Raw genomic sequence first — 25,260 nt, forward strand, 5'->3', positions numbered from 1 at the left:
TGCCCCTAGGCTGGGATAGGGGGGGGCCAAGCCTCGGGGACCCCCCTGACCAACCCCTACCGGGGGCTGCAGGATCCCACCCCCCCCGATCCGTTAACCGAGCAGCCCCCGTGGTGCCGCCGGCACGTGCCGCAGCTCCGCCGGGCGCTCTATAAATGGCTCCGCCACGCTGCGACTCCACTTGCGTGTCTTTTGCCATCTGCTGCTGTCATTAAAAAATTAAATTTCCATCTGCTTTCACACTCCCGCCTCTCCCGCCGGCGCCTGGTGCCGCCGCTCCCCGGGAAGCATCATCGCCCCCGGCTCCTTTCCCCGGGATGCGGCCGATCCGGCGGGGCCACGAGGGCGATTTGCGGGTGACGCCGAGTTCATTTTTGCCGGTGCCGTTTGCAACCGGTTTCTTCAATCTGGGCAGAGAGGTGGGGGCTGGTGGGGTGTACCCCAATTTCGACCACCCATCGGCACGAAGTCAGCTTCAGGGTGGTGGTGACAGGGGTGGTTTTTTTGGGGGGACAGCCCACCCGCCGCTCCACCAACACAGCCCAAAGGAGGCGGTGGGTGCCAAACCTGGGGGGGTGCAGAGCCCCAGGGGTTTTATTCACTGGGGAGATGCCGCACGATGCCACCCCCTCCCCGGTGCTTTTAGGAAAAAAGAGAAAAAACAGTCACCGGTGTCCAAACCCACCCGTGTGATGGGTGCCCCGCGTGTCCCTGGGGAGCTCCTGGGGTGCTGGATCCGGCCAGTTTGCATCCCGGCGGCTGTGGCTCCATCCCGGTGGAGTGGGGATGGATTCCCCCTCCCCGGTCCCCGTGCTCAGCACTGGCTGCACGGCGGTGGCCCCCCCACCCGCCGGGTCTCGCGGGACAGCATGGTCCCCGTGGGCGTGGGCGGCGTGACGATGATGGAGGGCACATGCAGGTTCTTCTCGCCTGGGGAGGCCGCCGGGGTCCTGTCGTTGCCGTTCCCGCTGCTCACGCACGTCTTCAAGCCTGCAAAAATGGGGGGGGGACCAAAGTGTGTGTGTGGGGAGCAGATCAGGCATGGGGCTGCAGCATCCCCCTCCTCCCTGCCCTCCTCCGGACCCCCATGTCCAGCTCAACCCCTTACAAGCCACTAGAGAATCCGCAGCCACCCCCTCCAGCAGCCAGATGCAGCCTCGCACCTCCTTCCCACCCTGGATTTTGGGGTGTCCGACAGAGGCGAATACCACAGCACCCCCCCTCCCCCCCAGCTGCCTGCCCGGGGAGCAAATCGCTTTAATCTGCTTTTTTAATCAGGAGAAAAGCCCCGCGCGGCACAGGCAGCAGCCAGGGAGGTTTCAGTTCTTCCCAAGCAGGAAAATGCCCGGAGGGGACAGACACTGATATTTTTAATCTCTTTTTAATTAAGGATAAAGCCCTGCCTTACATAAGGGAGCTGGAAGAGGGGGTGGGTCTTTTATTTCATTGCAGACTCCAAGCTCATCGGAGGGGTGGAGGGATATTTTGGGGCTCTGTCCTGGATTTGGGGCAGGATGGGGACTCCCTGACTGCCTCAGTTTCCCCTCCTCAGTCACACCATGTTGGGCTGGGGGTGTCTGTGGGACCCCCAAATCTTCTAGACCCCACACTGCCAGCCCCACCTGCAATATCCCCGACACAGGGAGTGGGCACATGGGCGCAGAGCTCATTTTTGGATCACGCATCCGAAGCCATGCCTGTCACAGCCAGCATCTCACATAGGGTTTGGGCTTGGGAAAAGCCAGGGAAGAAGCAGCTTTGCATCTTAGAGAGGGATGCTCGTTAGCTCCCATCCCTAACGACCCCAAGGATGATTAATATGAGCTGCTCAGGGGTCAGCACTGGGACGCAGAGCTAATGGGAGACGCAATATCCAGCCTTCGCCCTGCTCACCCAGTGTGGCGAGGCCAGGAGCATTAAAAGCTCCCGCTTTCCTCTCTCTGCAGACATCACTGCCGCCATCCCCAGCCTAACTCCATTAAGAAAATTAAAGCTAGGGGGAAATTCCTGGGTTGGAATATCCCTGGGGGGAAGCAGAGCAATGAAGGATGAAGGATGCTCAGGGTCAGCCAGGAGCATCTCATCCGTTCCCCAAGCATCCCATCCGTGCTGGCTTTTCCCCACCTCTAAGGAAACCCCACCTGATTTCTAGAGGGATGCCATCAGCTTAGGGATGCTCCAGAGCAAAGGATGCAGGAGCAAGCCCAGGACCGGACCCTTCAGCTCTGGGGTGATGCATGAACAACAGGTCACCCGTGGGACTTGCTTAAATGCCACCAGGTTGCCAAACCACACCAGTCCTGCCCACAGCAGAAATGCCTAAAGCTCCTCCATGTACAACCATCCCCCAGATGCCTTCACAGAGCGGGAGAGACCCCAACACCCACCCAAACCTACCTTTCAGGCAGGATAACTTGAGCCCCATGTTTTCATCCTCTTAGCGGGATCCAGGTCCCCAGCCCCGCCGCTGGTCCTCGCCGCTGGTGCTGCAGAAGAGAGGCGAGGGTTGTGGGAAGCGACGCTGGGAGGAAGGAGAGCGAACTCAATTGCTCAATAAAAGCGCACACCTATGCGTGCGTATATATACGTGTATCTCTATAGGCGCCCGGGCATAACAGGAAGCACGGCTGCTCGGTAGCAAAAACCGCTGGTGATGTCACAGCGCTTTAGTGACTCAATCTCGGCTGCGGAGTTTTAGGAGGAACTTTTTTTTGGGGGGGAGAAGGAGCCTGTTGCCAGGTGGGGGTATCTCACCCCGGCTCATCTGCTCCTGGGGCCGGTGCTGCAAATGTTTCTGGGTGAAGATGTTGCGAGCAGGAGGACTCAGGTTGTTGTTTATGAAGGCGACCGGTGCTTTCAGAGAAAACCCCGAGCCCACGCGCAGGAAATAAGAGGGATGCTCGGCTGCAGCATCGCACCCGGGGCTGCCTTCCTCGGGGCTGAGCCGGAGCAGCCGGGGATGCGCTGCTGGAGAGCGCGTGGTCCTGTTCCGTTTGGGCATCCCCGACCCCCTGAGGGCTTTCTGGTGGATGAAGGCCCACGTGGGACATCGCTTTTTTAATCAGCTGAAAATTATTCTGGGCAAAAATCCCTTATAGTGGGAAATCTGCATCCCTCCTGCCTACAGCTGCTGGGAAAAGCTTATTGGGATGAGGGTCAGTGACTCCTTTTGGCTCTTCCAAGCTCCGAGGCCCGCAGAGAGCCAAGCAAACCCTCTGCTCCCACTGCCCGACCTCCACCATGGCTTTACTCCACCTTTCCAAGCAGCCCCAGGGTGGGCCGGCAGCAGCTGGCAAGGGGAAGTGGGAACTTGCCATCACTGGTTTTAATTCTGCATTTCTTATCAAGTCCCCGCAAGCACCCCGAGCCATGACAACCTTGCGGTCGGGAAGCCGCGCCAGGGCTGCGAGCAGAGCCCCCCCTCCCCGGACCCCCACTTTGCAGCTATCATGCTGGCTACCCAAATATCAAGAAAACTGTTTTGAGGCAAGCTCTCTGTTTTTTTGGCACCTGCTGGTGGCTCGCACCGCAAAGCCACACCAGCCTCTCGAGGCTGGAGAAGGGTAGTGCTGGGGACACCCAGCCCCACGGCACAGCGGGGGGGTCTCCGCTAAGAAACCGGACCCCCGTGGCCAAGCCCTTGCAGGACACAGCAGCCCCCTCCCTGCCCTGCATCCCTACCACGGCCAAACACAAGCGCTTGCTTGCGGCACCGGGATTGACGCTTGGGTAGAGAAATCCCCCATCCCCTCGGCGTTTCGGCAGAGGATTTCTGGTGGTTGGTTCCGGGGCTTCAACTTTGCTCCTCTGCCGGCACCAGGCCAAAGAAGCGTTTGCATTCCCGACAAATTCACGCTCCAAAAACTCCCAGACGCTCATCGCAAGCGTCACTAGAGCGGCGGCGCGGGGGGGGGATGCTCAGCCGGCGTGTGGGGCTGGGGATGTGCCGGGGAGGGCGAGTGGGGCCGAAGCTGGCTGTGGTGCTCCGAGGGGATGATACTTACCCGGTCCTAGGAGCTGGAGGCACGATGCCCGCCGTTGCATCCCACCTCCACACCGTGCTCGGCCGCTCTCGGATGCAGGAGGGGGAGTGGGGGTGCGAGGCTGGGTGGGGAGTTCCCACTCAGGACCAGCCGTGCCCTGGGAGGGCGGGAGGAGGTTGCAGCGAGGCGGTTTGGGTTTTTGCAAGGTTGGTTTCTAACCTGGTTAATCAGGTTAGTGGAGTCCCGGCTCCTCCCATCCATCCCCCCCTCCAGCCCCATCCAAGCCCAGCAAAGCCCTTGGGTGATGAGGAAATGCCGCTTTACTCTCACCCCGCTGCACAATCCAGCCCGGTGCTGAGAGAGGGAAGAGCAGGAGTGTCTCTCGCCTGCAGCTGAAGCCCCTGGACCACCGAGCATCCCTACAAGCAGTCAGAGGGGCTACCAAGTGCCTAGAAAGGCCAGTACCAGTTTGGTATGCAGGTCCCACACCCAGCTCTGGCAAGACTCTGGCATCCCTGAGGTCCTGATGTCTAGAGAGCAGCGATGCTCCCAGCCTCTGTGAGCATCTTCACCACCTCCAGCTTCCAGAAAGGGTTTTTCCCCGCTCCTGTCTGACCCGCCAGCCCAAAACCAGGAACAGCACCAGGCAGAGGGTTTCTCACCACCCCCAGGATGAGAGCTCTGGGTCGGGTACCACCCCGCTGTGAGGATGCCTGGGCGAAGGCTCTGCCTCCGGAGCAGCCGCCTTTGCCTGCCTTAAAAGCAGCCAGAGGCTTTTTCATGTTCACCTCCTCCACAATTAAGAGGCGAGGCCCCAAGACGGCTCCTTTTCAGACAGAGCTGAAAAGCAGCAGTTCACATCCAGGGCGCCGGCGTGCAGGGAATGCCAGCTGCGCATTAAACACCCCGTGGCTGCAGGCAGGAACGAAGGGAAAGCTTTGAACTTCGCCTGGAGATCGGAGCAAACTGATCCCAGGCGCTTGGGAGGTCTCTGGCGAGATCAGAGCCCCGCACACGATACCAAGCCTTGCTGGGATGGGCATAAAGGGGAGCAGGGAGGGGAAACGGGTGGTTTTGCTCCAGTTTCTGCTGGCCTGGTCCTGCCATGTTTGGTGAAAATCACACATATGGAAAGGGCTGATTCCTTCCCCATCTGGCTCCTCTGATTTATCAAATAACTGAGTTATCGCAAAGCTTCAAGCTCAAGAGCCGGGCAGATGGCACAGGGGAAAGGCTGCAGCCCCAGCTGCAGGCACCGCTCCTGGACACAGAGGCCAGGGCAGACGTTTGCAACCTGTGGCTCCAGTTTTGCCCCAGAAAAACAGACAAATTAACCAATTCATGTGGGTTTTTTGCCTGTTCCGCTGCAAAGTCCAAGAGCTAGAGGACAAGGTCTGAGCCAGGGCCTGGCAAGCCTGGTTTTTCCGGATCCTCTCCTAACCTCAGTGCACGCTGCATCCCATGGGACCAGGGACCCCTCACCGGCAGCCCTGATGCTGCAGCACAAATCCAGTCTGAGCGGCAGGAATTCCCCCTCCACATTAGCTATTTTGACGCCTTTCTCCAAAACTACCTGTTTGCTGCTGTTGGGTGAGAACAAACGGCCCCAAACCCAAGAAGGCTGGAATCAGCTTGGTCTGGAGCAGCAGTCCATTGCTAAAACTGTAAGCAACCAAAAGCAATGCCTTGCTGAGGCAGGGAGGTAAACATAAACATCAGCCTGCTAAAATAACTGTGGTTAGCTCTGCGGGCTGCAGCACTGCTCCAGCTGGTGTGGTGACACCCGATAGGAACAAACACAGCATTGCACACCCCTTCCTCTCCTCCCCACAGCCTGGGAAGCAAAAACACCCTTGGGCAGGTTTCCAGGGGCACTGTGAGACCACCCCCCCACGCAGCCTCGTCTCTGGTCCGCATCCCTCCCAGGAGCTCCCGATGCTTGGGGCTGTGACTTGCCGAGCATCGCGTCAGGGCAACTGGCCAAACCCCAGCAAGAGCCAGATGGCCAGGGGGAGGAAGAGGATGGGCTCACAAAGCTTCCTTGGTGGGTCAGAGACCTCTCCCGGGTGAAGGCTCGTCCCTCCAGCCCAGGCAACCATCCTGGGCGGTCCTTTGATGTGGCCAGTGAACTGGTTTCCAGTTCTGGCCATGGCTCTTCGGCAGCTGGGCTGTTCCTCTCCCCAGGCTCAGCACTCCCCAACCCACCGGCCCCATCCTGCCCTGGTGCGGAGGAAGGCAGAGGTGGCTGAAGGACCGCTGAGGGGGCGAGGATGGAGAGCGGCCTCATAACTTCGCTGGAAGGGGACGGGCAGGGCGAGCTCACGGCTTCCCAGATGCCACAGGAACCACAGGGAGGGGGATGTATTTTGCAAACACCAGCCACAAGAATAGCGTCGGATGAGAGCCTGGTGGAGCAGAGCCCGGAGAGGGCTGCTCTGCTGGCTCCCTTCGAAGGAGTTGCTCCTGCAAACACCAGCTGGGCTTGTTTTAGAAAAGAGGGAGGGGAAGCAGCTTTCTGGGTCACGGCGTCCCAGGATCTGCTAACGCAGGGGACACGTCACCCTGGTTCCGTGCTAACGGAGCGAGGAGGCTGCCTGCTCCAGGTCTTTTCTGACCTGTGCAGGGGAAAGGACCGGTCCCAGCCTGGCTCAGAAATTGCCCTAGAAAGGGGGAGCAGGGCCATCGCATGGGACTTGCTGAAGCTGGAGGTGCTGGGAGAGGAAAAGAAACGCTCCCAGCCCCGGAACCCCACGCCGGGGGAGGCTCGCAGCCATCCAGGGCAGGCGAGCAGTACCCGGAGGGGATGCCAGGCGTGGGAAGGGAGGAGGATGTCACGAGGAGGCAGCTGAAGATGCAGGCTCCGGGGAAACTGGAGCAGTTCCAGCATTCCCCAAGCACAGGCTCTTGGCAGGACCGGCAGACCAAACAACCGGCAGGAACCGTGCAGGCAGAAAATACCCCCGGAGAAAATCCACCGGGCTGTGGCAGCAGCTCTCACGAGCAAGCCAGGAGCTGCTGTGGCAGGTCAGGGAGGAAGCAAAGCGGAAAGCGAGCACGTACCTGAAGCACAAAACCAGAGCGTGCCGGGCTCTCCTGCCAGACCTGCATCCAGAGCAAACCACCTCCCTGCCGGGCATGGATTCAGTGGGCGGCTGGGAGGCCGTGGCTGGGAATTGGCTTAGGGACCTGGCCGCGGCTGCTGTGCTTCTCGGCTCGACTGAGCTCCAGGTTAATCTCAGCCCAGCTTTTCCCTTTTATCCCCTGGTACAACTTCAATACATTTTTTCAATTAGGTCCATCTTTTAAGCTCCAGAGCGCATTTCTAGGAAGGGCTGCATTGTTTCTCTTGGCCCTCGTGGGTTGATGCTGCGCAGACCGGGACATGCCTGGCACCGGTCCTGCCCGCATCCAGCTAAAGTGCTGCCACGCTGCAGCCGGTGCGGCGCTGCCTGGAAGCACTCAAGGAGTTACCCGTTACCCCCAGCCCACCTACCGGGTATCTTTAAGAGCAGCGTTGTTCCCTGTCTGCCTCATCACAGCTCCGGCAGGTTGCAAAGCGCCAAGCTCACCGCGCAGCCACGCAGGAGCACGGACCGCTTTCGCCTTTCGTGCGGTCCCGTTATTGGAAAGCCTCACCAGCAACCTGCCTCCGTCCTCTCCCAATCCGCATCTGCCGCCTTTCACAGGGCGACGGCTGAAAACCAAAGGGAAATAAGCTGCTAGGGTGTACTTTTGGATGAGAAGGCTGGGTGAAAATGTGGTCTAAAAGTGACAGTTAAAAAAAAAAAAAAAAATCGATAAAGTCCTCAGTGGATACTTCAGCAGTGAAATCGCTGCCTGCTGCGGGAAGACTGGTCGCAGGGCAATGGGTAAAGCAAAGGAGGAGTTTGCAGCGCAGCAGTACGATGCATTGAGATGTTTAACTCAAGTTGGGAGTAACGGAGCCCGGGCAGGATGGGAAGAAAGCAGCTCGCCCAGCCCAGTCTGCCTGATCCGGACCAGCTCACTACAGCTCCTATGGGCAAGGGTGGGCGACCCAGCTCCGCTCCAGGAGCCGAACTAAATCACGAACTAGAAGCACAGCTCACAAATGCATGCTGAGCGCATTTCCCCTTGAGGCCATTTTCCAAGCTGCAGTCAACCGCAAGTCCACCCCACTAACAGCCTCCTCCATTAGCATTCGCGAGCTCTTTCCGTATCGGTAATGCCCTCCACCCGAGCATCTTGAGACATTTTACAAATAGCAGCAGCAGCAGAGTGCAAGCGATTAGGCCTCTAGCCAGGGAGCAAAGAGACCTGGGTTTGCTTCCTGCATCTGTCACTGTCACCTCTCCTCGGTGTGCATCTCTGCCGCTTAGATAAGAAATTCTTGGGGGCAGGGGGGTCATCTCTCACGGTGCATCTCTGCAGCGCCGTGCAGAGTGGGGCTGGGCTCTGCACATCTGTCTGCCCCCGGCTCCAGCTGTGCCAGGCGAGGAGGTTGCGGCTCCTCCATCCTGCCAGCTGAACTGCTCGTCTGCTTCCCTCACCCACGTCAGCTCTAATGAGCTGAAACAGGTTACGCGGCCGGTCTTTGCTCGTTTTCACGCTGACATAGGCTAGGGAACATCCCATGAGCGGCTCAGCCGGCAGATGGGAGGAGGGAAGGGGGAAAAACTCCAGTGGCAGACTGCTTCACTTGCTGAATGAAGAACAAAAACAACCCAAAGTCCTCATGTATACACGCAGTGATGAGCTCAGAGAGACCATGGCACCAGCATGTTCCCTGGGAACGGGTATCTCACTTGTGTGCATGAGCAGCTGATCAAAGACACCCCTTGGCTCTTGCCACCCATCTGCTCTTCTCACTCATGACACTGCATAAGCCAGGAGGAGTAGAGACCATTCCCAATGTGCATCTAGCCCCAACCAGCTGCTGATTCTCCAAGCAATTTTAGGGTGGTCTCACTTCTTGGTGAAAATAATGCCTACAGGTCCCCCAGACTCTCTGCTTCCTTCTGGCTTTCTCAAGCTGGATCTGTACATCTAAACATCATCTTTCACCCCCCTTTATTATGTCTACTGAGATTCTTTTGACTCCCCTTGTCTCACATGGAGTTTTTGACCACAGCTGGAAGTGCCCTGGGCCATCAGCTGGTGGTACACCTGGGGCCGTGCCTGGTGGCTGTCTGGGTCTCGGCTCACTCTGATCCTTAATTTCAAACTGAATGGGCACTTGAAGCAATGCATACTTAAAGCTCTTCCTTCTCCCCTTGTGACTAAAGGATTCACAGTTAGTACTCACGTGGATCCAGCAAAGAGTAGTGTGCATCCTCCCACTCAGAAACCCAAGCACTTTATACTGGCATTTTCAGATACTTGCGGGGTCTGTTTATTACTGTTTTGAAATATTAGGGTTGAGAGTGGAAAAAAGAATCCCACGTGGGAATAATTTTGCATTTCCAAGTGCCTGAGGTCCTATGGATGAGGTAAAGAGCTGGGAGTTAAACATCTGGGCAGGCAAATCTCCAAATCTTGGTGAACACCGGTGGGGAAGGGAATAAAAAAAAGCTGCATGTAATTAATTGCTAACAAAACAAAAAAAGAGTAAGACACCCATGCCCAGTGCTGTCTTCCCAGCTATCAGGAGGACTTCAGCAATGGAGATGCAGACACCTTCCCCAAGATTTCTTCCCCAGCAGTTTTAAAAGGAGTTACCTTGAATTCCTCCAATGAATGCAGCTGATCCACCAGCCAGGAAACCAGCATTTGCTCCTGCAGAAAGGTTTGGTACATTAGCAGGAAAGGGGAACACAGCCTTCGCTGAGCCCCGCAGTTTCCTCATTCTTTCACATGAGCCACAGTGGCTGCAGGCTGCCTTGCCTTTATGAAATTGCTGCCTTTTGTCCAGCCTTCAATGCAAATAGGACAGGTGAGATAAGATCTGAGCACAGCAACGCTTGTCCTTTTTGCTTAAAGCCAGCCTGGGCTTCTACTGGTGGCAAAACACTCAAAGGACCTCATTTAAAAGCAAACAGAAGATAAAAAGAGGGAAAGACAAAGCATTAAAAGCTGCTCCCCTTCCAGCAACATGTCTCAATGGTTTGTCACAGGGAGTGTTTCCATCAGGTTACAGACTGATGACATACATTTTGCTTTGTCTTACGAGGGTGAGGGGGGAGTACTGCGAGATTAGACTGTATTAGCATATATACGATCAAAGCTTGATTATGACATCTAGTTACAAAGAATAAGAAATACGTTTCCTGTGGCTCAGGAGACATACCGGCTTATATGGCAGCGTTGGCTGACAATCTCACATAACTAATGGAACCCGTCTTGCTAAGATAACATCTGCCTCTGGAACAATAGGTTAGATTTCATGAGGTGTTTGTACAAAGTAAGACAACAGTCCTCTTCCTGCAGCATGTGCTATTTGTGGAGCCTACTCCAAATATACGTTGCCAGAGCATTGCCATTTCTTTTCATCCAGCTGTGGATGTGTAGTAAACAGCCATGGAACATGTTTATCTCGCTGTTTGTGAGCTAGACACACGTTTTCGCTCAACAAGTGAAAACATTTTCCTTTCCTGCAAGCCTATCTGACTCATGCTTAGGAAAGGCTACTGACTTAAGTGCCAATCCCTTTTGTAATGCCCATCACACCTTACTACTGCATAGTAGGGAGACAAACCGAACCTTTCAGTTCAAACCTTCATCTCCTCCTTGGACAGGAAGCTGAATCTCAGACCTCGCCTCATGGCTTTGTGGAATCTGAACTGCAGGGAACTCCACAGCAGGACCTGACTGGAGGGATCCTGGTTCTATCACTGCCTCAGAACAGGATTTCAGCCTTGCTCCATCTCTTGCTAAGGCCAAGAGTAAAACTTGTGCTTATTTAAATAGAAGCAGAGGTAGACCAAGAGGTTTTGACAATCCCACTCCCCATGTTTTAAAATAAGAACGCAAAGGAAAAAGCAGGAACTTGGAGAGAGGTGGATCATTTGGATCTTCCTTGTAAAAAGATTTTTGGGTAGGAAGAAAAGGAAATGTAGAGAAACTGTTGCAGGTTGAGGCTATGTTTAACTACACTTTCACAAACAACCATGAGGAGCAAGGCAACTTACTTACAAAGAACTGTACTAGCCCGAGATAAAGCTTCACTGTCCAGCAAGCTGCTTCTTAGAAACAAACATTAATTAGAATGACAGACAGAAGCTGAACTAGACTATATCTAGGCTCCTTGATTCGATGTACTTGGATCGCTTGCCTTGAACTTGGAGGGATACATTTTAGACCCACTTAAACGGACACCATAGGAACCAGTTGAAAATGAGATCTGTTTATAAAACCCCAAAAGACTGCATAAAATTAATAATAATAATTAATAATAAAATTAATTTCACTCTTCTTTTGTGGACTCAAACTGGTTTAGAACTGTCATTCAAACTCATTAGTGCACTTCCAGTCCTTTTTACAAATTGTTAGGTGAATATTTGTTTTTACCTTGGGTTTAACATATTCAAGCAATAACTGTGGTTGTATGCCCACGGAGAGCAGGAATCACCATGGCGTTTGGGAATACTGCTTTAACACGTTCTCTGTAGCTGTGTCATGCTAAACCACTGCAAAACAGGTGACACGTGAGCATGGTTCATCGTCCTTAGCAGCTGGCATTTTACTGTGCCGACAGAAATACGTTTCCAAGCCAGGTCAAAAGAAACCGTTAACCTTACATTGTATGTATTTGACCTTAAAATTTCTCATCTGAGGACAAGGTATTTCTGTAAATCATTAAAAAGTAACCTCTCTAAAGATTAGAAAAACTTAGTCAAAACTTTGTAATACGAACAGTAGGGACAAGCAGAAGTAGTTCTGGTTTTGAAGGAATAGCAACATTTGCTACAACTGGGAAGGCATCCACGAGGACAGCTGTAACTGACAGTTTGCAGTTCTTCCAAGGAATCTCACAAAAAAGAGTCAACGGCTTACGGACACATCACTCTGCCATGTGACGTGCCACTCCTTTTTAATCAGTCGGGTTTCCACACAAGGTACTGAATATTATTCTATTTACATTCAAAAATAGCATTTTTGTCTCTTCAGTACATAGTGGGAATGCCCATAAATTAGTCAGTAGAAACCCTTCTAACACAGGTGGAGGACAGCTTTGTTGATCTCTGGGTTTGTCCAGTCGTTCCGGATATCATCCAGGTGATTATCAAAATCTACAAGCGTCTCGTAGGACTTGCTGTCCAAGAGAGATGCAGCGATTCTCTGGGCTTCGGTCCAATCTTCACAAAAATCACTAGGACGTAAAATAACCAGGAATTAAAAGTAATCACAAAGAAAATCTCCACTACCTCCTCCACTCCGGAAATTAAGCCACACTCTCTGACACATGGTCATGGTGGTCATACCACTGCCTAGCTGCACAAGCCTTCCATCTCTTTCACTATAGCAAAAACCAGCTTTAAAAGCACTGTCAGCTACACCCACCGCCCTTACAGTGTCACTGATCACAGTCCAAGTTTTGCCCTTAACCAGGCAACCCCTTTTTCCTTACTACCTGAACACAAACAGACTCTGAAGTTTACTCACACGTGGGGGTCCTTGCACCTCCACTTGTTCTCATGAAGCTCATACACATGAATGGCAGGCTCTACGCACTCCATCGTAAACTTGGTGTTATCAACCTGTTGTGCAACAGGAAAACACCACCTTAGTCTCTTCCTCAAGATCCCAAGTAAAGAGATGATATAAAAAACAAAGTCAGTTTTTACAAACAGGGCACCTTACACTAACTTATCCACTGTTCTACTTTCGAGTGAGCCAAATTTTACATGTTTAAACTGCCAACATCCTTTGTCACTGCAGCAAGGACGCAAAGCACTGTTTGTTTCATAAAAGACCAGAGTTTAAGTCACAGAAGGGGATCTGAAGTCATGAAATACACTGCCTTCCCTCAAGCCTCGCAAGCAGAGAAGGCCTTCACTTCCTTTGAGACAGCAGAGAACTAACCGCAGTCTCTCTGTAGACCAAGAACTTCACTGGCTACAGGTCATTGCATCTCTTCCCCAGAGCATTTGGAGGGAAAGAGGAAATTAGTTACTTCACTATTAGAGGACCCAGAGAAGAGCATTTAAATGGCTAGTCCAACACCACGGTCATAACATTAACAATACAGAAAGGGGGGGGGGAGCAATGAAGTAATTTACCATTATGAGCGCTGTATCGTTAAAGCCCTCTGCAATTCTGGAGGCCACTTTTTCCGCAACCTGGTTTGGACTGCAGCAGAAGGTAAAAGTAACTGTGTTATGTGAACCATGACATTTCAGCTGACACCAGCAGGAAATATGCTTAAAGAGATGTGAAAACTACACTGCGTGCTTACAAACAGGAACAAGATATCGAGCTGATGCTACACTTGATTGAAGTCAGAAGGCCAAGAAAACCCCAGCTCCTCTCTTCAGCACATGATCTCGATCTCAGCTATGCTTAGGCAAAGGGTTTTTGAACAGCAAAATGCTCACTGCAGACTTAACGTGGAATGAACGTTTTGTGGCCTCCTACCTTCTTCCACCAGACCAAAGACCGCAGCCACTTTTGCCCTTGCAGGCATTTAAAAAAGAAACAGAGTTTGCTCCCCAGTCTGCATTTGAACCCACTCACTGCCCAGCTTCTCTACCAAAATCAGGTAATCTTTTAAAGAAAAACCTTTACCATGTTTCAAAGATGACAGTCTCTGCGTGGTGCCAGTTATCTTCAGAAATGAAATCGGAATTTAAAAAAAAAGCAACCAAGCCTGTGATATTCTTTCAAACCTCAAACAGAACAGAGAAACTGTATCTTCTCCTTAAAAATGTCTCACGCAGATTTATTTCCCTTGTAAAGAAAGGACAAATAATGCCCTTATCCCTGTTAGATGCCTTAGCAGTCACAAGTATTACTTAAAAAACCATACTTGTGACTGAAGGATATACATTAACAAAATAACCGGAACGTAGCATAATACTTTAAACAAACCCTTCATATTTTCTTTGAATGCAAGTATGACGTACTCTCATTAGTCCTGATACTGGATTTGTCTAATAGATGCAGGGGAAAATAGTTGATACACATACCTAAAGCTATATTGTGGCTCCACAGGAAGGCCCCTTTATTGCTTATTGAGTAATTTAAGATAGCTAGCAGGGAAAAAAAAAAGACTAATCCTGGGGAAAATAAGTGAAAAGAGGTATTTCTGCTTGACTGACATCATCTTCCACTTCAAGACCGTCCCTTTACCATGTAAGAAAATGCTTCAGTAAAACTCGGAGACTATTAAGTAGTTTAGTAAGAATTAGGTCACTTCTGAAAGACCTTCCAAAAGATACTCAGAGTCATTCAAGTTTACAAGATACGTACTGCACAAGCTAACGCTCCTGCAAATTTTGGCTATTTCCCTGACAACTGTAATTAAACTGGTTGGCAGTCGTTCAAAGACTGGCCTTTTATAGTATCCACTAAAGAGGAGTGATTCTGGAAAGACTGGGGTTTCTGCACCTGAACAAAGGCCATATCCACCAGCACCACGAAGACAATGTGAAACCAGATGACAGTTGTCAAAGTTAATCAACACGCATGATTTATGTTGATGATTTTTGTTGGCAGAGTACAAAGTACAACATAAAAGAGCAAACAGAAGGAAATATTGCACCAACACACCTGGCATCTTTCACGCGTTCATTTGCCTGGTAATATCCAGCTATCACGTAGCTATTCTCTTTGCACCAAGAGTCAATCTGAAAAAGTAATTGGAACAATTAAGCCCAGGAAAAAAAAAAAAAGAAAAAACCCTACAGAACTAAGGACATCTCATGTCTGTCCTGCAAATAAAACAGTAATTGAATGATTACAATATCTTTGCCAACTGCTTCTTTAAATATATACACATTTATATATATTTATGTGTGCACTCACACACAGACTTTGGCTAATTTAGCGAGATCAGAGAAACCAAATTGAACATTCGGAGAATGATGGAAAACATTAACCAAATGGAGCAAAAGAGCAAGAAGTTATCTCAGTCAAAGTCTGGCCTAAATTCAAATGACAAGACTAGTAAAGAGCTTCAGCAATGCTGCCTGGGAAAGGAGTCTAGGTCTTACCTATTGCTGTTTATGGCTATTTTCTGTTAGTGTTCATTTGACAGAGAGAAGTTCGAAAATGTTCAGCATGTAGATGTGTGACTGTACTGTCCTTTCAAAATGAGCCTGTTCATTTTATTTCTAACATAATATTTCTAGGTTAAAGTGTAAGCATTTTTTACCTTAATTAGCAAATAAAGGTTAAAGTGAAAGGTAAATGTGAGGCAGAAAAAGTTTGCCCCATTTATCATTTTTTCAACCTGCTCCGTTACGAAAAGCCTTTTGTGATAAAATTGTTTTCCTTTGAGAGTTCACCTGCAAGGGTAACTAACCGCGGGAGCAACTTATCAAACCATGTGGGTGGATTCTCCACTCTTTTGAAATCTTTCAATCGAAACTGAACACTCTTCTAAAAATACTCTCCAGCTTAGCCACAAGATAAGGGCTCGCTGAAAGAGCTATTGGCATAAATTCTCTCATCTCCATTACAGACATGGTCAGTCCAGGCAGCTCCTCCTCACATAACATCTGTATGTAAATGCAAAAACGTATGCATTTCTTTGCATGTGATTTACACAACTTTTGATTTACACAAGTACAAAAGTTTATGTAGTTTTCTTGTGGCTTTTTTTTTTTTTAAGTGCAGTTTCAGCACGCACACACTGCTGTTCTTTCTGCTTTATGCTGGATCTGAATTCCTCCTGCTGAGTCTGTCTTGCTTTGAAAATACATATATATATATATATGTATGTATGATGTTTCTCCTTATAACTGAGGATATCAATTCAGCATAATAGAGCCCTGAAACACAGAAGTGGAGAAAGCAGCTAGAATTTTCCTCTGCAGTCCCTAAAGAGCATGCATCAAAAAACCCTCAATAGCTATATTAAAATGGAGTCCAAAAATATACCTGATGCTGACCTGTCGCATCCTGCAAGTCAAATAAACCTCATATTTAGCAATAATTATAGTATTAGACTGCATAAACAAACAAAAAAAAGCCACGTGAATAATCCCTCCCCTACAAGGGATGACATGGATTTACGTGATTAAAAAAAAAAAAAAAAAAAAAGGCTGCGTAGCCCTGCTATAGCTGAGGGCCAACTGCTGTTTCAATTATAAACCCATTTTGAGGGCTTAGGACTACGGTTTTAATTATTAGTGGCTTGAAAGCTTGGCATTAAAGCCAGAAGCCCAGACACTAAAATTAATAATAATTAAAAAAAAGTCCATCAATTTAAAAATAAAAATCCTTAGTTCTAAATTAATTTTTCTTGCGTACTGAAAATGGTCTTAAAAAAAGAGAGTATGATTTTTAAGTTCTCAGTTCCCTAAGTGGTAACTAAAGACTGCTTCCATAAAAAAAAAAAAAAAAAAAAAAGGAAAAAAATCTTTTTGGAATTAAAGCTGTTTCCACCTGCAATTTCCAAACACTTTCTAACCGCGGCACTGTCACCACAGGTAGCCTCAGCATCAATTAGCCCCTGATATTTTTAGTCATGTCCAGCCCTGAAGAGGGCAAGCCAACGGGACGACAAATTGTATCTTGCTTCCACACGGTGCATGTCACCCCTGAAAAATCAAAAGTGGCCTGCCCTCCGATTTGCTGCAGCCACCAAAGGCTGGTGGCAGGGGGGTTTACGAGAGCCCTGGGAGGAGAAAGGCTGTAACATACTGCCATCAGACCACTGTTTCAGGCAGCAGGGAGCCAGCCATGCGGATGGAGGGGGAAGTGCTGCATGGTTTTTTTTGTTTTTTTTTTTTTTTTTTTTTTTTTTTGAGAAGGTGCGGTTGCAAAACCACATCAATTAGCTGAGACATTCAAAGGCACAAAAAACCCCCCATGTGAAACTTAATTCACTTTTTCTTTAATGACTCCATTATTGAAAGGGATTTAAAACCGACAAGCCAAAGTGCAAATTAAACACACGCCCTTCTGCTCTCTCCTCCAGAGCTACAAACCTTCAAGCACTGCTGCGTGTTTAATAAAATCCGATTTTGTTGCTTCCTTGTACCTAGGCTGCTACTAAACCACTGCTCGCAATTTTTAGAAGTTACCACATGGACAAGTCCGTTTGAAAGCGTACCCTCTATTTTCAGATTAAATCTGGAGACTATTTCCCCCATTTGATGTTCTGGGATAACTCAGGTCAGAGAAAAGGAGGTGAAGCTCGTGGGGCTAGTTCTAGAAAACTCTCACATGTATGACCAGTCCACAGGCTTGACCAAGAATCAGCAGTAATTGAACTGGAAAAGCAACAGATCCCATCGAAACCTGTCAAAGCTTCAAAATCCTTTAGAAACAGGGGCGCTTCGCTACAAACACTGAGTTGCAACCATGCTAATCTCACTGATTTATTCAGTAACCATGCATTATGTTGTACGGAACAGGCGAGAGCGCCCTCCTTTTAAACCTTACAACAATAAAATCCAATTTTCATAGCTGCCGTGCCAGTATTTATTGACACCTTTGCCTTTGTTTAAACAAAGAACAAGAGCAAAAGGCCTTGGGCTCTTGTCAAGCGCTGTGTTTTAAAGCTGCCAAGTATCACAGAAGTCATCAAATGTGACTGCAAACAACGATGTGACTTAGCAAGTCCTAATTAACGTGGGAAATGCTGGGGGTTTCCGATCTTAAACTTTTTGTATCAAAACCCAAGAGCAAATATGTAAGACAATGCCATTTCTTTGGTTCCATAATGATTTGCTTACTGTAGATGTGGCAAGACATTTCAGATGTTGCAAGAAACAGGATTTATTTCCTAATAATATGATCCTGTAGCAAGATCTACACTAGAAAACTAGAGTGAAGGCCTAAAGTTCACAAAAATTCACTGCCACCGACCCTGTAGAAAGGCATCTAATCCCGATTTAAAGACAAACCCTACACATACTTTAAATATATTATACATGTTACTCTATACTTCATTAGCAACTTCCACTTACTCATTCCCAGAGGAAAAACAAATTACCGTTGTCCAGAAAGGTAAAGTCAAGCCTTGCCTACATTAAAGCAATTATGTACAGTCTTTTTACATTTTCCCAAGCAGTAACATGAGGAAAACCGTAAGCAGATAACGATTACACGACCAGCATACTTTTCTGTGTTACTCCTATACTGTTACACTGGCGTAAACAGACTTAAGACTGACAAATTTTGTGTGCTCCACAGCAGTATGGCAAACCTAAACGGCCAAGGCTCAGGCTCGGCCCCTGTTCCTGTGCCTCTGGCTGCATTTCATCATACCCAGGCTTCAGAAAGATCTCAAAATTCCCATGGTGTCATCTCAACTGGAAAAACCAGGAATTTATTTACAAATGAATATTTTCTGATGAACCAATTTGTTAAACTGAGGGAAATGTTTAGGCCAAGAAGTCTAGAAGAATCAGAAATTAGTTACTTTTACAGAAATCAAAAAGGCATGGATTTTCTCCTGTTAATAATGACAAGTCTTTAAATGGATAGAAAAGTCCAGAGCCCAAATCACACCCAGATCTCACTTCAGTGGTGGCTACGCCTAGAGCAAAGGTGCCAAAATGCTTCTTTGCCTCCAGATTTGCACCAGCCCACCCTGATTCCCCGTTACAATAAAATCCGAGCATGTTTTGCTCCCTCCGTCTTCTGGTTTTGACAAAGGGACTCTCCCCAAATGCCAGGCAGAAAGGAGCTGTGGCCCAATGCAGGATGGCTCCCAGTCTTCATGACCAGGGCGTTTAAACTGGAAAGCGCCAGCCCTACGGTCCTGACATTGTTCTTGTCCTGCCTATGTGACGAAGGGGGGAAAATGGATTATCCCACAATGACTAATTGCTCTTCCACAGTGGCAGGCAAGGTAGGGGATATTGTAACGGGGAGTGCTTGGCTGCCCCAGCCTGTCCCACGGTTAACTAGTCACCAGCTAGCTTGCAAGATACAAAGTGAGATTTCAAACCCAAGCCAGACCTCCAGTATGAAGACACATAAATTTTTTTTTTCCCTATTTAGGCTAATGGCTTCCATAAATGGGAAAGCACACTAAAATGAATTACGAAATGCATATATATATATATGCATCTATACACTCTTACTTGGAGACAAGCATGCCCTTTTCCAATTAGCTGATACTGCTTTGAAGTGCCCTAAAGGTAAGCTGGGAAAAGCTCTTCCTGCTGTAGAATAAGGACATTCCCTCTGGGAGTTATTCGGAGATAATGACACTGACAGAAGTAGCAGTTTCTCTGCACTGGCAAAGAAATTAGACAAAACTACGAGGCTTTGCAGTTTGCTGCTGCTTCCCCAGTGGAGAGCCGTACAGCGGGTGGACCTCGGGTTTGTTTTTTTTTTTCCACTTTACTTTTACCGCTCACCCCACATATTTGGCTATCGCAGGGCTGGCAGAACTACCCCAGCCCCCCAAGTCCCCTCAGCACCGGCCCTTCCTCACCCCCGGCCGCATCCCTCCCAGGCCTAGAGCCTTACCAAGGTGAGGGCCACCTCCAGCATGGGTGCCAGAGCCAGGGTACCGTGAAAGAGCGGGATACAGTCGACGAAAAGCGAGGGAGGCCCGGTCTGGTCGCGACGCGGAGCGCCCGACGGCCGTTCGGCCACCAGCAGCCCGTTAACGGCGCAGTGCGGGTACTTGGCGCCGTGCAGCACCATTTTGCAGTAAGCTTGAGTGGTCAGCTTCATCCTGCCACGGCAGACAGCCCCGACGGCCGCCACCGCTTCACCGGCCCCGCTCCCCGTCCCGCCGCCAAGTGTCGTCAAACGCCGTCAAGCGCTGTCGTAAAAAAGCGAAGGCGGAGGGAATGGGGGGGCGGTCCTCCCGTATCCCATCAACCCCACGGGTTAAAGGGCCGCTCCTTCGCGGCTTCTCGCTCTCCCGCCTACTCCCGGCGTGCACCGCGCTTCCGCTCGGCCGCCTCCTTCCGGTCGCAGCCCCGGGTAGAGGACGGTCGCCAGGTCGTCGGGCCGCGGCGGGGCCGGGAGGGGGGTAACGGGGGGTACGGGGGCTGCCCGCTCCCCGCCGGTGGTCGGGTGGGCCCTGCCCGCCATATTCAGCCGCCCCGGGGGATGGCGGGTGGCGCAGGCCGGGTTGGCGGCGGGGGAATGAGGGGCGGAGGGCTGCGGCCTTCCCCTTGAAGGAGCCGGGGGGGGGTGTGTCGGTGCGGCGTCATATCGCCGGTGTCACGGCATGTCGGGCGGGTGTCAGGCGTCACTGCCGGGGGTGACACCGTGGACGGGGGGGCGGGGGCCTCGCTTCCCTGTGCCGTGAGGTCCACGCCAAGGTCAGGCGTCGGCCGTGGGCTCCGCGCTCACCTCGTGGGGGGTTCGTGGTTTTTTTTTTTGTTTGTTTGTTTGCTGAGGCCTGGGGCCTGTGAGAAACCCGTGTCCTGGAGCGGAGGCTTGGGCGGGGAGGCTGTGGGAGAAACCGTTAGCTGGGTGTCTGCCCTTCCCTCGGACATGCCGGTGTTGTTCGCTGCTGGAGTGTTTCCTCAGCGGGTGTGAGATGTGTTTAGACTCGGCTCGCCTGGGGCTCCTGGCTTGTGCTCAGGAACGATTCATTGCTGAGCGAAAGCAAAGCATCCTGGAAGGCTGACTTGAACATGAGAATGCCTTTGAGTTCAAATACAGGAGGCTGTAGGGAAAAAAGAGGGGAGAGGAAGACTCATCCAAGTAGCTCTAGTGGGGGAATGTCCCTGAAAAGCCCGGAGCGGTTCAGTCTGATGTGCTGCTCTTTGGAGAAGGGGCAAGAAGCCTCTAGGCCGGCTTTTCTTTTTTATAGGCTATTGGAAAATGGTGTTATTTCACCTGTGTACATTCGATGTCTTTACTTGACGCTGACTTACCTGCTGTTGTTTTGCGCTGACAGGATGTTGGCTTCCAGGGCATTCAGCCTCATTGGGAAGAGAGCCATCTCCACCTCCATCTGTGTGAGAGCGCACGGCCATGGTAGGTGGCAACTGCTTCGCTGTTTTAGTAAGGACGATAAAACAAGAGCTCTAGAGGAAGAACACAAAAAGCTGCTGCTGGGGTTTGGGTAAGGAAAGAATTGGGATAGAGGGGGTTTGGTGAGGCTGGTGCCTTGCCCGGTGGCAGGACAGCTGTCTGAGCAGGCGGTGCCAGCAGATGGCATTGCGGAGGCGTAGGCAGGGCTGCTGGGGAGGAGGCAGGAGCCGAGGGCCAGGCAGAAACTAGGATGGAAAAGGTGGAGGGGGCTTCTAGGTATTTGGTAGGGGAGGTGATCAGTGTGACAGCTGGAAACAGAGATGGCCAAGACATTAATAAAGTCATTTTGGATATTACCTTTTATGTAGATCCTCCTTCTGCTTTATTCTTACACTCTTAAAATAGCACCTGCTTTAAGTACTCTCTCTTTTCCCTCTTCCTCCCCGATGAATGCTTCATCCAGAAGTCTTTTCCCTCCTGTATTCCTTAACTGTCATCACGTTTTTGACTGCTCCGTTGTTTTTTTGTATTGTAACCAGTAAGGGATGTTTGTGCAAGAGTCAGAAGCTTGGATGGGTGTGTATTCTGTTCCCATGTGCAGCTGGTGTTGTCAAAGCAGAGGATTTCAGCCTCCCAGCATATGTTGACCGTCGTGACGTTCCCCTGCCTGAAGTGGCCTTTGTAAGGGATCTCTCTGCTCAGCAGAAGGCGCTGAAAGAGAAGGAAAAGGCGTCTTGGACTGCTCTGTCTGTTGATGAGAAAGTCGAATGTACGTAGCAGGGGCTTTAACCTCACAGCTAGCAACCACGCGATCTGATCTGTTGCGCGTTCATTGTTGACAGCTTTTACTATAAAGTGGCAGGCAGTGCCTGTTGAGGTAGCTGCTAAACCCTGCTCTTTCCAGCGGCTCTGCGAGCAGAGCCGTGAAGGAGCTTTATTAATTATGATGGAGCTCCTTGTGTACGTGCGAGCGGAGATCAGTGGTTTGTGTTCCTGGGATCCTTGGTGCTGTTTCAAAAAGTTAGAAGCGCCTGCCATGGTGTCTGTTAGGTGCTGGAAGTGAAGTTCAGCAATTTCTTCCTCTTCCAGAAAACAAATAATCATTATATTTGTTTCTTGATTCCCGTCGGCTATCGACAAGCCAGAAAAACATCTCTTCGTTGTAATAATATGCAATTCTTAATCCGGCAGAGTAAAATGAACCCTGTGTATTTGAATGTTAATGACCACTGACTGTAGCATTACCAAATTTCAGGTAATTAAAGTGCCAAGCAGGTGTTTTGACTTGCCAATAAAACCGCATCATCTTTTCTAACTGCCGTCATGGTATGCAAGTGAGAGCCTGATCTGTCAACAGTGCTGTGTCCACCTGTGTCCCAGTGAGAAGGTTTAAAACTCTTTTGTGAATCGCTCAAATATTCGTAAGCACTCTCCAAATCTAATGCTGTTTTGAACTTCAAAATATTGTGGGCCTTAGTGGCGAAGCTGAGGGAAGCCTTTTGAGATACCAGTGTTCCCGTTGAAATTATTTGTGCTAGGAAGCTTTGTGGTCAGTAACCGCCCTGGGAATTGGAGGGAGGGAAGGAGAGCCCCGTTTCTCCTGTCAGGCCTTCCTTCCCCTTTCGTTCAGCTTTAGGCTTTGGTCACCTCCCTTTGGAGAGCGACCAGTTGCCTGCAAGTCACAGGAAGAGTAAAAGAAATGATTTGATGCTTTTTAACTTTTTTGCAGTGTATCGTATCAAATTTAACGAGAGCTATGCAGAAATGAACAGAGGATCAAACGAATGGAAGACCGTCCTTGGTGCAGTACTGTTCTTTCTTGGTGTAACTGGTGTCATCCTCATTTGGCAGAAACATTACAGTAAGTAAATGCCATACAGTGTTAAGTCTTAAATGAAGAGCAAGATCAATTGATACCTGATGGGAAATCAGAGAATTCTCCATAAACTACTCCGGGGGGGGTCAGAATGCATGTGTATCGAACAGCCGTTCTGGTGACCTCCTGGCAGTTGCTCTTTGTTAGTCTCTGAAACTCAGTTCTGGAGCTGTAACTTCATGGAGATCACCAGGTACATAGTGTAAATATTCAGGAAGCTGACTTGTATAAAGGTGAAGGTGGTGGAGAGAGTTTTGGTGAGAAGAGGGGAAAGGGAGGGAAAAGAGTGGTGATACAGTAATGATCCCAGAGCTTCCTCCTCCTGTGAAACCTGCTGTCGCAAACGTTTATTGCTGCCTGGGTAGTAAACACTTGGGTTTCTGCCATGTTTGGCTTCCTTCCCAGCTAACGATCCTACCTCGAGGGAGCCTTCCAGCTGCCGTGAGGCAGAGCACGCAGTTAAATGAGCGGCTCTCTGTCTTGAGGCTTCATCTACTCGCGTTGAAAGTTTAGGAGGAGGCTGTTGTCTTGGTACAAGCCTTTTCTGATGAACAAAATGGCTAGAGAATCAATGTGGGAATCTGGTCTGAGCTGAATCCTTCAGAAATTGGATGTAGGGAATGTAGGTTTGAACAGTGATGGCGTGCATGTAATCAGCACTGATGGCTTCGGGGGGGAAAAAAGCTTTTTGTTAGTGAAACTTGTACCTCGGTTCCCAACTTGCTCGTTTTGTATCACGATGTAATTCTGCCTGCTTTTAAATTGTAGTGTACGGCCCTATTCCGCACACCTTCTCTGACGAGTGGCTGTCAGCGCAGACGAAGAGAATGTTGGACATGCGGGTTAATCCCGTGGAGGGCATCTCTTCCCAGTGGGATTTTGAGAAGAACGAATGGAAGAAATGAAGCAACTCAGTGGAACCTACTCTGCTTGAATATGAAATGATTCCATCACCTGTGTGTGACCTCGTTGCTTATGTACTGGAACAACCTCTCTGCCTACACAGATGCTAATAAATGTCTGGTTAACTTGAAAGTTTCCTTTTACTGGTCTTCAAATGTGTTTGTTGTGACGGTAATCTGTAGTGCGGGTTGAGGGGCATAGCTTTCCCAGAGAGTCGTGTCATGGTTGGTATATAATCAGTTAAAGGGAATGTTTCTGGGGCACAGCCGGCAGTCCTGCTGTGCAGAAGTCTGAACTACATGTAAGGTAAGCAGATCCCAGCCCCTGCGGAGGCTTGGTGTCCCATAACCGCTCCAAAAATAGCGTGCAGGCGCTCCAAAAGGCAGCGGCATGAGTCAAACTGCCGCAGGTCGTGGGGCGGATCAACGCTGCTGTGTCTGTCTGCCCTGCTTGTGAAGGGAACGTGTTCTTGACAGCATGGGCAGGCTGCGAACCTCGCTCCAGTATCCCATGCGGACTCTAGCGAGGAAGAGAGAGAATTATTAGGTCTAGTTCAGCTAAGGACAGGTTTATGTGAACCCCTGAAGTGTTTCATGCCTTGCCTCTTGAGTGAGGTGACAGTGTGCAGACTGCAGCTGGGGGAGGGAAAGAAATGCATTTAGTGGGAGCATCTCAGAGCTTTTATTAAATGCAGCGTTCTGAATGAGTTCTGGTTCATGGCTTAACGTTTTCAAGGCCTGAGCTAAGAAAGCTGGCACCTCTGCTCTGCCTGTACCTGCCAAATTTCTCCTTTCAGCTGATGTGGTGTGTCCCGTAGGCTTTCTGCAGGCAAACTTCTGCCTTTGGTTTAAAAACACACCTCCGAGGACTAAAACAAGCTTTGACCCAGTTTGCTCTTTTCCTGATTTACAGGACCCTCATGGTTTTAAATCCACACCTGTATGTAGCAGCCGTGGAGGAAAGCATGGGGGGGTCTCAGCCACTTGTGACAGCCTGCCGTGCTGGGGGCTGGCTAGCCTTTCCCTTCCAGTCAAAGAAATTCGGGGAAGGTTGCTAAGGTGAGATGACTGAGATGATTTGGTGGGAGTTAAGCGAGGAGCTCCTCTTCCTGCACCCTCAGGTGAAATATTTGTCTCTGGGGTGCTGAGGAGGATGTTATAAAGGGGGTGGAATCACAGACTGGCGATGGCTGTGGGGTTTTCCCCACGCTGGTGGTTTGCTTTTCTGTGCTCTTTGTGTTGTTCGTGCCTCTGGCAGGCTGATAGCACTGATCTGGGAGGGGGCTGGTGAGCTGCTAGGCGTATCTGCTTTGAAAATTGATGTTTTGAAGCATATGCTGGTATTGCAGTGCTGTTTTACAGCTCCTCTTATCTCCCTTCCTGGAGGGAGGGGGAGATGGGCTTATCCTCAATGCTCCATTAGCTGCACATCGCTTGCGGCACGCTCTGGTTTTCGAGGTAA

General features: G+C 50.0%; 2 protein-coding genes and 1 long non-coding RNA gene across 4 annotated transcripts; 1 reads left to right on the forward strand and 2 right to left on the reverse strand.

Annotated features, from left to right (window-relative positions):
* Positions 1 to 555: 555 nt before the first annotated feature.
* LOC138687224 (uncharacterized) lies at positions 556 to 7,463 on the reverse strand. Of its 2 annotated transcripts, XR_011326464.1 has the most exons (4): positions 7,044 to 7,463; positions 4,005 to 4,140; positions 2,398 to 2,486; positions 556 to 990 (listed from the first exon to the last, which is right to left on the reverse strand). It is a non-coding gene; the product is annotated as an uncharacterized lncRNA (long non-coding RNA). The 2 variants fall into 2 exon arrangements; XR_011326463.1 differs by lacking the exon at positions 7,044 to 7,463 and having other exon boundaries at positions 4,005 to 7,010.
* A 4,147-nt stretch (positions 7,464 to 11,610) lies between these two features.
* Positions 11,611 to 19,844, reverse strand: EMC8 (ER membrane protein complex subunit 8). Its single transcript, XM_009926974.2, has 5 exons — positions 19,551 to 19,844; positions 14,670 to 14,746; positions 13,181 to 13,250; positions 12,564 to 12,658; positions 11,611 to 12,270 (listed from the first exon to the last, which is right to left on the reverse strand). The coding sequence occupies exons 1-5, from the start codon at positions 19,758 to 19,760 to the stop codon at positions 12,111 to 12,113; spliced, it is 612 nt and encodes a 203-aa protein (XP_009925276.2). The 5' UTR covers positions 19,761 to 19,844; the 3' UTR covers positions 11,611 to 12,110.
* A 38-nt stretch (positions 19,845 to 19,882) lies between these two features.
* COX4I1 (cytochrome c oxidase subunit 4I1) lies at positions 19,883 to 23,931 on the forward strand. Its single transcript, XM_069793328.1, has 5 exons — positions 19,883 to 20,033; positions 20,944 to 21,023; positions 21,622 to 21,789; positions 22,750 to 22,881; positions 23,665 to 23,931. Exons 2-5 carry the CDS (start codon positions 20,945 to 20,947, stop codon positions 23,799 to 23,801), a joined length of 516 nt encoding a protein of 171 aa, XP_069649429.1. The 5' UTR covers positions 19,883 to 20,033; position 20,944; the 3' UTR covers positions 23,802 to 23,931.
* The last annotated feature ends 1,329 nt before the right edge of the window (positions 23,932 to 25,260 follow it).

Source organism: Haliaeetus albicilla, chromosome 10 (assembly GCF_947461875.1).
Source record: "Haliaeetus albicilla chromosome 10, bHalAlb1.1, whole genome shotgun sequence".
NCBI lineage: Eukaryota > Metazoa > Chordata > Aves > Accipitriformes > Accipitridae > Haliaeetus > Haliaeetus albicilla.

Bases quoted from the DNA above. Each gene is read 5' to 3' on its own strand.
- EMC8 (XM_009926974.2), bottom strand. From the start codon at position 19,760: ATGAAGCTGACCACTCAAGCTTACTGCAAAATGGTGCTGCACGGCGCC. The intron at 14,747-19,550 runs GTAAGGCTCTAG...TTACTTTTTCAG, and splicing joins TGGAGGTGGCCCTCACCTTG to ATTGACTCTTGGTGCAAAGA. The intron at 12,659-13,180 runs GTAAATTACTTC...GTTGCACAACAG, and splicing joins ACGATACAGCGCTCATAATG to GTTGATAACACCAAGTTTAC.
- COX4I1 (XM_069793328.1), top strand. From the start codon at position 20,945: ATGTTGGCTTCCAGGGCATTCAGCCTCATTGGGAAGAGAGCCATCTCC. The intron at 21,024-21,621 runs GTAGGTGGCAAC...TCCCATGTGCAG, and splicing joins TGTGAGAGCGCACGGCCATG to CTGGTGTTGTCAAAGCAGAG. The intron at 21,790-22,749 runs GTACGTAGCAGG...ACTTTTTTGCAG, and splicing joins TGTTGATGAGAAAGTCGAAT to TGTATCGTATCAAATTTAAC.